The 12,525-nt window shown below is 41.5% G+C and overlaps 1 protein-coding gene across 1 annotated transcript; it reads right to left on the reverse strand.

Annotated features, from left to right (window-relative positions):
- Positions 1 to 1,704: 1,704 nt before the first annotated feature.
- arsa (arylsulfatase A) lies at positions 1,705 to 5,087 on the reverse strand. Its single transcript, XM_076142629.1, has 8 exons — positions 4,774 to 5,087; positions 3,933 to 4,173; positions 3,567 to 3,785; positions 3,136 to 3,305; positions 2,793 to 2,917; positions 2,557 to 2,684; positions 2,371 to 2,473; positions 1,705 to 2,259 (listed from the first exon to the last, which is right to left on the reverse strand). The coding sequence occupies exons 1-8, from the start codon at positions 5,010 to 5,012 to the stop codon at positions 1,964 to 1,966; spliced, it is 1,521 nt and encodes a 506-aa protein (XP_075998744.1). The 5' UTR covers positions 5,013 to 5,087; the 3' UTR covers positions 1,705 to 1,963.
- Between the last annotated feature and the right edge of the window lie 7,438 nt (positions 5,088 to 12,525).

The following is a 12,525-nucleotide window of genomic DNA, read 5'->3' on the forward strand; positions in this document are numbered from 1 at the left end:
AGCGTCACCGCGTGCGTGCGTGTGGGGGGGGGGGGGGGGGGGGGGGGGTTGGGGATTTCATATGAAGTCAATCAAACAAAATTGCAAACCATAGATCACTGCATGCTTTGCTATGATCGCCGTGACTCGCAAGCCACTCTGAAAAGCCATATTACACACCTCTGACTGTTCTAATGGAGTTTCCAACGACATCCAAGTCGCCGTTTTCTTTTTTGAGTTTCCCTGAGCAACGACTGGATTTGACGTGTCAGAAACTACACAGCAGCAGTGATGCGTCAATAATGCTGCATGGCACTGTGCCTGTTGTACAGTGAGAGCGTCCTGCTAATAATTGTTTCTTATCAAAAACAGAGTCAAACCCTGGGTTAAAGGTAGGTTTTACTGTCGTGTAAATGCTTGGTTAGACTTTGATTGTATTTCTCGAGTAAGATGCCTCAGCTGGACACAAACGATGGCTGTATGTTCCCAGAGTCATCGATTGCTTTCTGCCAGGTCAAAGGTTATACATTATTTCCTTATGTTAAGCAATAGCCTTCTTATTAGGGCTGTTGTAGGATACCTGACAAGGGAGTTGGGGTCATTTGATTAAGTGCGTACGGTCAACTCACCGCTGACATTGCAGGCTTTAAGCCCTGTAACCACCTCCCTTCAGTTTAACATCACGCTGTGCTATTTTCAGTCACGACGGCCACAACACACACACACACACACCCCTGATCTGCAGGTTTTCAGTGATTAACCTTCACTTCAAAGTTGACTCGGCAGGAGGGAGGCAGGGTGTTACATATGTATCGCTGTCAGTTGGATCATGTATATATATAGCAAACTAAGATAGTGCTGTGTCCTTTATGTTGAGTATGTTATTGAAATGAATATGTACATTAATTAAAAAGAAAGATTCAAAAAAGATCACAACTAGGCAAAACCCCTGGAGAAAAGCAAAAACATTGGTCGTGATCTTGCAATAATTTGACTTTAGCGTCTTATGTTTCCACACATGTGGCATTTTGGCTTCACGCCGACTCTGTGTGTAAAGAAAGGCTTCAGCGGCACGCTTAGGGCACATTTGTGAGATGAGACATCATTAGTGTGTGACACAACCATCAGAGCACTGACCAATCTGCTGTTAGAGCTGAATAGTGAGCGAGTCAGCTACCATTCGGGACTATTATTGCATCTTGCCGATCACATCGATCACCTCTGAGCTCCGACAGCGTGACCCACATCTGCTTTGTATCTGCTGTATTTGCTCCTGATTCAGTTTTTCTATCTTGCTCCAATATAGTTAAAACCCATCTTTCCATACAGCTACACAAGCCAATCTGAGGATGATCTACAGTAGTTCTGTATAGCTGCTGAGGCATACACTAACAGTTAAATCAAACTTTTGACTTTATTACATACACAAGATTCTTCACTGTATACCTAGAGCAAATCAGTACGTGACAGATCAAACATATCCTATCTTGTATCTTTAAAAACAAGGACTTGTAAAATTCAAGGGAAAAACAAAGCAAAATGACAAAAAAACACTCTGCCTTGTCATGGGTTTGGTCTTATGAATAAAATATATGCTTGATGTCTGAAAACGAAAATGCTGTCTTCATTGTTCATGTTTACTCGATAATGTGTGTGTGCGCTGATGACATGGGCTCCACACAGTTTCTCATAAGAACACATGATAGATTCCGATTGGACAGGAAGTTGAGATGGAAATAGTTTAATAAAACAGATATAAAAAAGGGGGGAATACAAGACAGAAATCTGTTAATATTTACATAGGATCATGTCCTCACTGAGGAGACAGTTGATGACAAATATTACTTTACAGTATTTTAACAGCTATTAGTGCATAACTGTCCACATACACCCCAGACAGTGGGAAACATTTCCATTCACAGACAAAAAATGGTACAAAGATCAGTGCAGTACCTATGATTTCCTTCACATCACCATTGCTCCTTTAGCAGTGACAGCAGCTGGGTTTGGGGCTACACTGAGGATTGCAGCAGGGCTCCAGGTCCGGGTTTGACCCTTTGTCTATCTGGCTCTCACCGAACACCATGGTTGCTTCGAACTGTTGCTTTACCTTCATGATCCTCTCCAACACGTCTTTGAGTTCAGGATGTTCAAACAGGAACAGCGGGTAGAACTCAGACGGGTCAGATTCAAGGTCAAAAAGAAGAGGGGGATCATGGGCTTTGAGGACGGAGAATATTTGGCAGTCTTTGTCTGGGACAGTGCCACTGTGACCAGCACCTGACACACACACACACAGAAACCACCAGAAGTCAGAACCCAGCATTTGTTTATGTGTGATTATACTTGATCTTTCATTTCATTTAATTTCAACTAACAATTGAAGCCTACCTCGAGTGTAGAAGTGCGCCTTGTACTTCCCCAACCTGAGAGCAAAGAGTCCGTACATTTCCGTTGGATCTGTTGGGTAGAACATCATCGCCTCTCTCTCACTCTGCAACAAAGGAACATTTCATACATTTAGTCCATTTTCTCAATATTGCAGCGTTGACTGTGTGTGAGGAACGATGCCTCTACCGTTCCGCCGTTGATGAGGAGATCTGTCATTTCCACCCCATCCAGGAGCACTGTGGGTAGTTTAGCGCCTGCCAGCTTTGCGATAGTGGGCAGGATATCTAGAGTGCTGGCCAGTTCATGAGTCACACCTAAAGAACAGGAGAGAAGTTCAAAACCACCATGGGAAACATCCTTACATCAGCTTTTTTTTTTGTCTTTGTTGGAAGCTCAAATTTAGTTTACTGGAGTGTCCCAACCTGGTTTGATGGTCCCTGGCCAAAAGGCGATGGCCGGCTCTCTCATGCCCCCGTCATAGGTGGTTCCCTTACCGCACTTCAGAAGGCCAGCATTACCTCCATGAGACATACGCATCAATTCAGGCCTGCACACAAAGACAAATAACACACCTTTGAATAGAAGATAAACTCCGCCATTAATAAGAAAGCACATTAAAGAATAAGAAGGTCAGGTGAGTAATTACATAAACATTCATCTAACAATTGCTCCTCACCCTCCATCGTCCTGTTAAACATTAAGACAGCACTGCAATAAATTTAGCTCGATCAAAGTACATGACACATCGACCTCATACAAACCCACCCATTGTCCGCAGTGAAGAAAATGAGTGTGTTGTTGATCTCTCCTGTCTGCTCAAGGGTTGCCAGGAGGTTGCCTATAGTGTTGTCGAATTCCAACAGGGCATCTCCAAACGGACCCCTTAAGGACTTCCCGGCTGCATGTGGACCCGCATATTGAGGGTAATGGGTGTGCTGGAGGAAGATGAAGGAGAAGGTTTAAATATGTATTATTTGTGCGCTTACTGTAGTTGCCATAATGTATCTAAAAGGAGATTGAACTGATTGTGGAAGGAAGTGAGATTTCTCATTTCCTGTTGCCCTGTACTTCTCATTTTGCAAATCCAGTCTGTTAATTCCAAAAGTTACACTGTCGAAGAGCAAGATTAAACCCTTAGACTTAGGCTTAGATTGATTGATATGATTGATTGATATGATTGATTGTCAGTTGCTTACATGAGAGGGATAGTAGAGGAAGAAAGGTTGTTTTTTCTTGGCTGATGTGGTGATAAAATTAGTAGCAAAGTCACTGTAGAGCCTCTCAAGATCCAGGAAGTCAACCGGTTGCTGCTTGATGACCTCGTTATGCATGAGGGGAACGGTTACAGCGCCAATGTCACATGAGCCAAAACATTTCACATCTGGAGGGAAACAAGTCAGGTTCCAACACGGGCCCTAGTAGGAGAACAGAGGCAGTGAACAGATAGATAGAAATAAAAAAAGAATGGGTATGAATTTCACACGGGTTGATCAAATACATGAGAATGAATAACTGGTTGATTCACTTCATTCTACTACTATTCAAAACTCATTTGCACCAACCATGTCGTGGGAGTAAGGGATCCCTAGGTACTGGTCAAATCCCTGCTTGGTTGGGAGAAACGTTCCATTAAGTCCAACTCCCAGGTGCCACTTCCCCACAGCAGCAGTAGCGTAGCCCTGTGGCTTCAGCACCTCGGCGATGGTGGTCTCATTGAGAGGAAGACCACCTATAGAGCCCGGGTATAATACTCCTGGGTAAATACCTGAGCGGGTCTGATAGCGCCCAGTCAGCAAAGATGCCCTGAAAAGCCATCATAAACACAACAAGTTTGTTTATTAGGTGTGATTTCATCCACAGTTTTCTGAAATCTGTGGAGCAATGCCTCTCTCGACTGATTTTGTATTCTCATTTTCAAGTTACTAATTAAATACTGAATATGATGATGCTCTCGTGAACTGATATGATTGGCGAATTCAATTTTGGTTAATTTTTCATATCTGCAAAATTTCTACTGGAACTTAACTGAAAATACTTATTTCAGTGATATTTTCAGGCTTCAAACTATTGTTAAGCACTTACAATAATTGTTGAAATTGACTTAAGGGGAAGCATGAATATACAAGCTTCCTTTAGAGATAGAACAACTAAATTCCCTTAAATTCATACTGTCCTGATAATTGCTGAATTGCTGAAAGTGTGACATTAACGTGAAATGTGACTAAAAGTGAACCGCGACATACAAAAGCCGTCTAAAATGTCAATTAACGGAGATTTGATTGAACGACTCCATTGAAAATGGAATTATAATAATTCATTATACATACTGTAGAGACCTGTCGCCTAGGACCTGAATTTATGAGTGAATTTGTTTGCAGAGATTTAAGAGATTTTAAGCGGCACCTGGACGGGCTGCACACCGGGCTGGTGCAGTAGAAGTCGGTAAAACGGAGTCCGCCGGCCGCCAGTCGGTCCAGGTTGGGGGTCAGAGACGTGGGGTGACCGTAACAGCCCAGGTCACCGAACCCTAAATCGTCCGCGAATAGAAGGACGAAATTGGGAGGCGAAGCGAAGCAGCTGTAAAAGAGGAAAACACTCAGTAAGACGAGGCTGCACAAAGCCATGTTACGTTGTAGCAGCATTCGATTGACGACAAGAAGCCGTCAAACCGGTAAGACGCGGCGGAGAACCGGGACAGGCTCCAAAGCGGAACCAAAACAATGATGCTCACCAGCCGGAACCGTCGCGTGCCTGTGACGTCACGGGAGGCTAGGAATGTAGTTTTGCAAGTGTAACTCTCTGAATATGAGTTTAAAATTTAGAAATTACAGGCCGTCGTTACTACTGCGCTGTATTCTGAATTCTTCAATGAATAAAAAAAACCAAAACAATGAAAATTAAGTCCAGTTATATTGAATATTCAAGTGCTAAATCCATGAACATATTTAGATAATTCCTGCTATATTATACATGTTCTTAACATTAAAAAACAAAACAATCTTTAACTTCACCAGAAGGCATTAATATCTGAGTATCTTGAGTTTTGTAATGTTAGTCTGTCTTTTATGTAAGAGATCTATCGGTTTGAGACCAATTGAAGCTTTTACTCTTCTGATTTGATGGCTTGGTGCTAAAGTCAACCCTTTGTTTATAGCAGAATCACAGATTACACAGTGCACTTAACTGCACAAAACAGCATAGATTCTGACCCAAATATCTATAGATATGAGCTACTTCATACAGTATGCAGAGGTGCACATGTCAAGTGATGAGTCCCTGATCTGAATGAGACAATCCAGAATGTCCCAAGCTGCCTCCTTAGCTGTCATTGTTGGTCTGCAGACCTGTGGCTGAGCTGCTGTCCTCTGTGGCAACCTTGCACAGATCCTGCTTGTGATTTGACCTGACATGCCTTCAATTTCACAAACTAGAGGCGAAATAAATCACTGGCGCAGTGCGGCAGGAGCCCCGGGTTTGAGGAGAAATGGACGTCACAGCTGATTTTGTAATGTATACGCCTTGTTCAGCACTGGGCCTGTTTCTTTCTTTATTTATTCACAGAGCAACGCTTAGACAGGGTCGACAGGAAAGGAAACAAGGGCATCACCTGCATTTAAATGACCTGCCAGTGGGAGAGGGAGAGAGGGAGAGAGGGAGAGAGGGAGAGAGGGAGAGGGGGAGAGAGGGAGAGAGAGAGAGAGAGAGGGAGAGATGGTGAGCGAGTGAGGAAATCACAGAAATAATTATTTTTAATAACTAAGGTGATTCTCAAGTGACTGTATGCAAAGTAACACTGATGCATGAAACAGATTTACTAATGAGTGGCCTGTTATTTGAAATCAGACAACTGCATTTGTTTTCTTTGGCCCAGATGAGTTATGCAGCAGATCCACAGTACAATTTCACAGAGATGTTTGACAAAATATGAGTGTGTGGGTGTGTGTGTGTGTGTCCTTGTACAGCTGTCAGTTCGCCTCCCTGGGACCCAGCATCTCCGTTTAGCCCTGGGGAAGCATCGCTGTGACATCCGCTGATAGATAGTTTTGATTTACTATTCACTTTCACATCTCTCCACAGGAATGACCTACATTCTTCAAGTACAGTGTGTGTGTGTGTGTGGGTGAGAGACATAGAATTGAGTGAAGGATATAACAAGGGAAAATGGTCCGTCACCCCTGGTGCTTTCTCCCCTTCTTTTTCTCTTTGTTCTCTCTCTCTCTTCCTCTGATTCTTGCATATTTGATAGCAAATGTGCTGTACACTTGTGTCTCCATGTACTGTATCTGTTTGCACTTAAAGGCGTGTTTCATTATTCACTGTTTGCGTGCAAGAAATTCAAGGAATAGAAAGAACTGAAGCATTTGACTGAGATGGACTACTTCACAACAGGAGCTTCTTTTATTTAGCATTCTAAAACCCAGCTGAGTGCTAAAACGCGGTTTTCCAAAGCTTGACCGGTGATGTTAAATGTTGATGATTTGAAAAAAAAAATCAGCTACAACTATTCCTTCCGAAGCATCATGTTCATTTTTCAGTAAATGATTCCCCAGGACCTTGTAATGAAATACCTAGAGGCAGGCATCGTTATTACCAAATAGGTTATGATAATGACCATTTAGGGTTCACTGCTGCTAATGACTTGTGAGGGCGTTTGCCTGACGGGCCCTCTAATCAGTTTGTGTGTCTCGTGGTGAGGAATGCAGAGTGTCACTGTAGATAAATGACACCGTGTCTGTGTGAAGTTCAGTCTTGTCTACACTGTGACTCAGCGAAGGATGACAGCCGTGACCTTTTCCCTGTGAGTAAACTGTGGTCAGAGTAGAATAAGTTCGACGCAACTGAGTCTACAAAGGAGCCTCACCCCTGTGTGTGTGTGTGTGTGTGTGTGTGTGTGTGTGTGTGTGTGTGTGTGTGTGTAAATGTTTTCTGTACGATGTTGCAGCAGTTGTTTGGGATTGAAATTGTGGCATGTTTATATGTATATGATGGATTGTCTCGCCAGAAGAATCCATCTCACACAGTATCCCAGCACATGGAGGTCTGCTACAAAACGTCAGTGGAGACTTTGTGGAGGAACACGGTGTCACCATCCACCCTCATCCCCTCAGGTCAGAGAGGAGGAGACACAGAAATGAGTTTTCTCACCTGCAGGAATTATTCTCCATCTTCCCTTCTGCACCGTCTGCTTTTCCATGAACAGACAGAGAGAGAAAAATGTTTACAGTTTTCCCTACACACTTCCCTACTTTATGAGTGCCACGGCAGGTAGTGACTGGGGTGTGAGCCAGCAATACACAAGCACTGAAATATACACTACAACAACACGTTAACTTTCTAAACCTGTGAATTAAACTGTGAAGCGAGTCCTCCATGCACAAGTGTAGTTGAATCAGTTCCAAAAATGCAGGTATTGTGTTTCAGCACTAGTGGGCACCATTGTATCACTCTTCATCTATTTTACTTGAACGTATTGGATTTATTTCTATATAGAGTAAAATCCCCCATTCAGTATTATGTTCTACTCATCAGTCACCCGTACATTGTGTGACACATGGAGATACATTTTTTTCTGACATTCTCCAGGATGGGTGCAGCTGCCTTTTCATGTGTTCTCAAGAAGCTTGAAACCTCACATCAATGTGTTGCCTGGTGACAGAATGTCATCTTCGGCTCTCTCACCTTTGCAAAAACGCGAAGATTGCTTAAGAAAGCTTGTTATAAGAGGTTACAGTCAAGAGGGGTCTATTTGAATGGATAGATAGATAGATAGATAGATAGATAGATAGATAGATAGATAGATAGATAGATAGATAGATAGATAGATAGATAGATAGATAGAAAGAAAGAAAGAAAATGGGGCAAGAGAGGGAAACAAATCAGTAGATAATTAATCATGATTAAAAACACAGAAAGCTCTTAATAGTTTAATTAAGCTCAAATGTTTATCATCTCATTGTTATGCATGTGTGTGTTGTATGCGACTGTGTGAACAGAATACATCTAAAGTAAAAATCAATCAGACATCACAGGCGCACACGAGTTCAATCTGACATTTTAGTTATAACACATTATGCAAGTCCACTGTTACACAAATGATCTAACGATGCAAAGCACATTGCCCATAGTAATGCAATCATTACATTATATACAATATGTTTTAAACTAAATGACTCGAAAATCATGAAATTGAGTAAAATTATCAATATCCCTGCAACACATTCAGTGCTGCAGGTGCACTAGTTAACTTACAGTGATTTCAGGATAGAACAGATAGCTCACAAAGTGCATATACAGTAATATGTTATTGTGTTTATAAATTAATACATGAGAACTATGACTTAATTTAAGTAAGACAATAAGGTTAAGGATCGGAATATTCGCTCACCCCAAAATTATAAAAGTAGATAGAAAGATAGACAGACAGACAGACAGGCAGGCAGACATACAGATAGATGGTGTGCATAATTTAGAACCATACACGGTTGTTGACGCTTTAATTTCGCTCAGCCCCGGCAGCAGAATGTTTATTATCTTGTTGTTGTGCAAGTGTGTTTTCAGCAGAATACATTTGAATACATTTGAAATATTATTAATATTTTCTATCTAGTGTTACAGGTAAAAAATGTGTTTCAATCAAACAAGTAATTGTTATTACAGATTTTTGTTGGTGCCGTGTTAGAAAAGATGAGAAGACGAGCTTTAGTTTAGATTCAAGGTCACAGATTTAGCTGCTATTAAAAGTGCGTACAACTTCAATTTGCGGTGTAGGAGCAGAGATTAACCAGCCCTTTCTGTGATGAAAACTCAGTGTTATTCTGTCTTGTGAGCTCAGGGAGCAGTGATAGAAAATATCCTGGCAAATAAACAGAGGTTCATTGGCACAATAGAGGAAGGAACAGAGCACAGAATTATGCAATGAAATCTAACAGGCCTCTGTGGAGCAACACGAGCCGAAGAACTCATAAATGTTTGAGGACCTGCTGGGGTAATATGCACCGTTGTAGACGCTTTCGACTCGCACACCTCGCTGATCTGAACGCACAAGCCGACGTTCTGTTCAGCTTTACGTCACCTATGCACAAAACAATGAAGACGCCGAAGAAGCATTACCTCACTCTGAAGCCCAATACACATGCGCATGAGCAAATAGAGAAGTAGGCACATGTGCTCATTCAGAATCCACAGAGTGTGTCCCTGCATGCTCTTTCTGCCGTCTCGTGATGGACTGTGGCTGTTACAAAAATCTGCTCTCATTACCCTTTTCTTCCACGTCTTAACAGTAAAGTTATGAAGTCGAGCAGCCTTGAGTGCCCCCCTCCTCCGGCCCACCTCCTGTCCTCCTGTCACCCTCCGACTGTCATCTGCTGCCACACAGTGAAACCTACTTTCCACAAGTGGTGTGTTCTTCAGCGCCACCTCTGTTCTCCCCTCTGTGCAGACCTGCACACACTCAATTGACAAGACTGCACATTTGAAAATTAGTTTCTATTTGCCTTTTGTCAGAATATGAGATTTCCTGTGTTGACAATTAAATGAGACGAAGCTGCATGAAATGTTTGAATATTAACTGTTATCATTCCAGCTCTGATACCCACTGTTCATTTCTCCTTGAGATGGATCCTCAGGGAAAAGAGACTCACTACTTTTATTGTAAACTACTGTCTGAATTTATTATGATCTGCCACAAGTATATAATCACACACAACGGTTCCCTGCGTCAACATTTGCATATTCATGCAACTTTGGCTGTCAAAGTATATGGTAATTTTTTCATTTTTCCAATTAGAATTTTGCATCGTCATTCACTCTAATTGGAAGACACATAGCCAACCCGCAAAGGTTTACCATAGTCCTTCACCACTTGACTTTATAAAACACAAACTCAGAGCAGCGTGGATTTAATAACTCATTTAATGTACCTTGGATGCTAACTTCTTTCTAGGTTATGGACCTTAGCTTGTAGATCTTGTACTAGAAAAAGCAGTAATGTGTTACTAAACCTCAACTTTGTTTATCCAAATATATCATGTATCGTTTATCACAAACTGGTTCCAGCTCAGAGATGCAAAGATGATTTATCTGTGAGTAGAGGATGTAAACAAGATGCCAGGTCGCTCATTAGCAGCTTCAGCATCATGGTCAGTTATGCCACCCAGCTCACCCTAATCACTTTGGAGCCTAAAGCATAATGAATGCAATGTGTAATGTATGTGATATAAAAAACATAAGCTGACTCAATGATTATATTCCCAACTGAGGGTTTATCTTGATCTTGCTTCCCTCTGCAGTGTGTTTTCAAGCAGAAACAACAAAAAGTTGAGGGGCTTTGCAATAATAATCAGGAGTTTTAATATGAAACACAGAAACAGAATACTTCTTAAGTAAACTCTCTTTATTATCTCCACCAAAGAGATTATGTTGTTTTTTCGGTTTGCAGGATTCGTTGAAAACCTGTGGACTGATTTTGATGGAACTTGGGTGGGAGTGTTGGCTTTCCATCAAAGGAAGATCCAGGATTTTCCTCATTTTCTTCAACATTGTGACATTTTTTCTGGCTATTTTTTCAAAAAACAATGAGTGATTGTTAAAATTAAAATTAAAATTAAAATTAAAATTAAAATTAAAATTAAAATTAAAATTAAAGCAAAAACAATAGTCTTCCAGCACATCATGCACGGACCCTAAATAGCAATGTAGCCTGCCAAAGCATTCACAGGTTGAATCTTCGAGTTTGCCATGTGAGTGTTTTTAAGGTATCACAGTGCCTATCAGCCCCTATACAACAATGTTCCTGAGGTTAACCTCCCAGCAGATCTAGGCCTTGAATCAATTACCACTCCAATGCCCACAAACCCAGATCCCATTTCTCTGTGTCACGCTCAATAAAAGCTGCTCCCTGTCCCTCTGCTCCACATTGTCTGTCTCCTACTGTTGAAGCTGCTTCTCATTTGTCTCACAGCTCTTTCAAGGGTTACCCGTCTCACATACTGACTATCCAGGTGAAGTAATACACAACTGTGAGTGTCAAAGCTTCAACCTGACATTACATGGGTTCATATTGTCACACCAAACTCTCATGCTCCCTTGTAAAATCACCTGATCAATATGAGCAATTCAGAGTGGAATTCAGGTCCTTTGCTGTTGACAAAATAAAACTGTCAAACAAAATGAAAGTTAACTAAAGGGAAGTGTGTCACCTGGGGCTGAAGCTGTGATGGTGTAAAAACAGAAATAGACACTTATAGTTTGTGCATTGCATTTAAACAAGTCCAGTGGGATGAAGAGTGGTGGCTTCAAGGCAGTGAAAAGTAGTGCTAAGGAAAGAAATAAAGACGATTAATTAAATACACTATCAATTGAGTAATCACTTCTCTGATGGTGTAGAACATAAAATGGAGTGTAAAGAAAGGAACGTCCATGATACTGACTGCCATCTTTTTGCCTTATCGCCCACATGAACAGCAGCTAGCATTGATCAGCTAAATCCAGCTGCAGCTTTCATTGAAGGTGACCCTCATCAGATTTAGTCAGATTTAGACATCGATGATGTGTTACATCATGAATATGTAAATAGACTTTTTTGGCTCAGTTTGAGATTAGATCAATTTGAGGTATAAAAGGATTTGACTCAGACTGTTAAATACTCAGAAATCTCATTGACATGAGTGAGAAGCAATGCCCTTCTCAGGTGAAAGAGTGGGAGGAATATAAGGATGTTTGACTAAGGATGTGTTTGTGTGCGTGTGTGTGTGTGTGTGTGTGTGTGTGTGTGTGTGTGTGTGTGTGTGTGTGAGAGAGAGAGAGTAGGAGAGAAAGAGATAGAGTGATATATAGAGAGAGGCTTGGTGTAGCGCTTGGGAATAACAATTCATCAGGCGTTAAAACCCTTTATCCATTCAGATGTGGTAAACCGACAAACAGAATCACAGAATTTCGACGCCTTTCAATGGGGAAAATAATATTGGGTGTGGATAATTACTGTACAGTTCAGATAAACAATGGTTGAATGTCTCTCAGGCACACACACAGACACACTCACACAGCATTGCTCAATTATTAATGCAGGTGTGGATTACCTCTGCAGAGAGGGAGAGTTTACCCACAGGTAAATGGTGATCTGTTTCACTCTATCTGCCCCATTTCCTATTCCCACTT

Source organism: Genypterus blacodes, unplaced genomic scaffold, assembly GCF_046128005.1.
Source record: "Genypterus blacodes isolate CSIRO-AG114 ecotype Tasmania unplaced genomic scaffold, CSIRO-AGI_Gbla_v1 ptg000021l_1, whole genome shotgun sequence".
NCBI lineage: Eukaryota > Metazoa > Chordata > Actinopteri > Ophidiiformes > Ophidiidae > Genypterus > Genypterus blacodes.

Coding starts and splice junctions, on each gene's coding strand:
- arsa (XM_076142629.1), bottom strand. CDS start 5,012: ATGCTGCTACAACGTAACATGGCTTTGTGCAGCCTCGTCTTACTGAGT. Junction 2,918..3,135: donor TTCTTCACTGCGGACAATGG/GTGGGTTTGTAT, acceptor CTTTGTGTGCAG/GCCTGAATTGATGCGTATGT. Junction 2,685..2,792: donor GCCAGGGACCATCAAACCAG/GTTGGGACACTC, acceptor CCTGTTCTTTAG/GTGTGACTCATGAACTGGCC.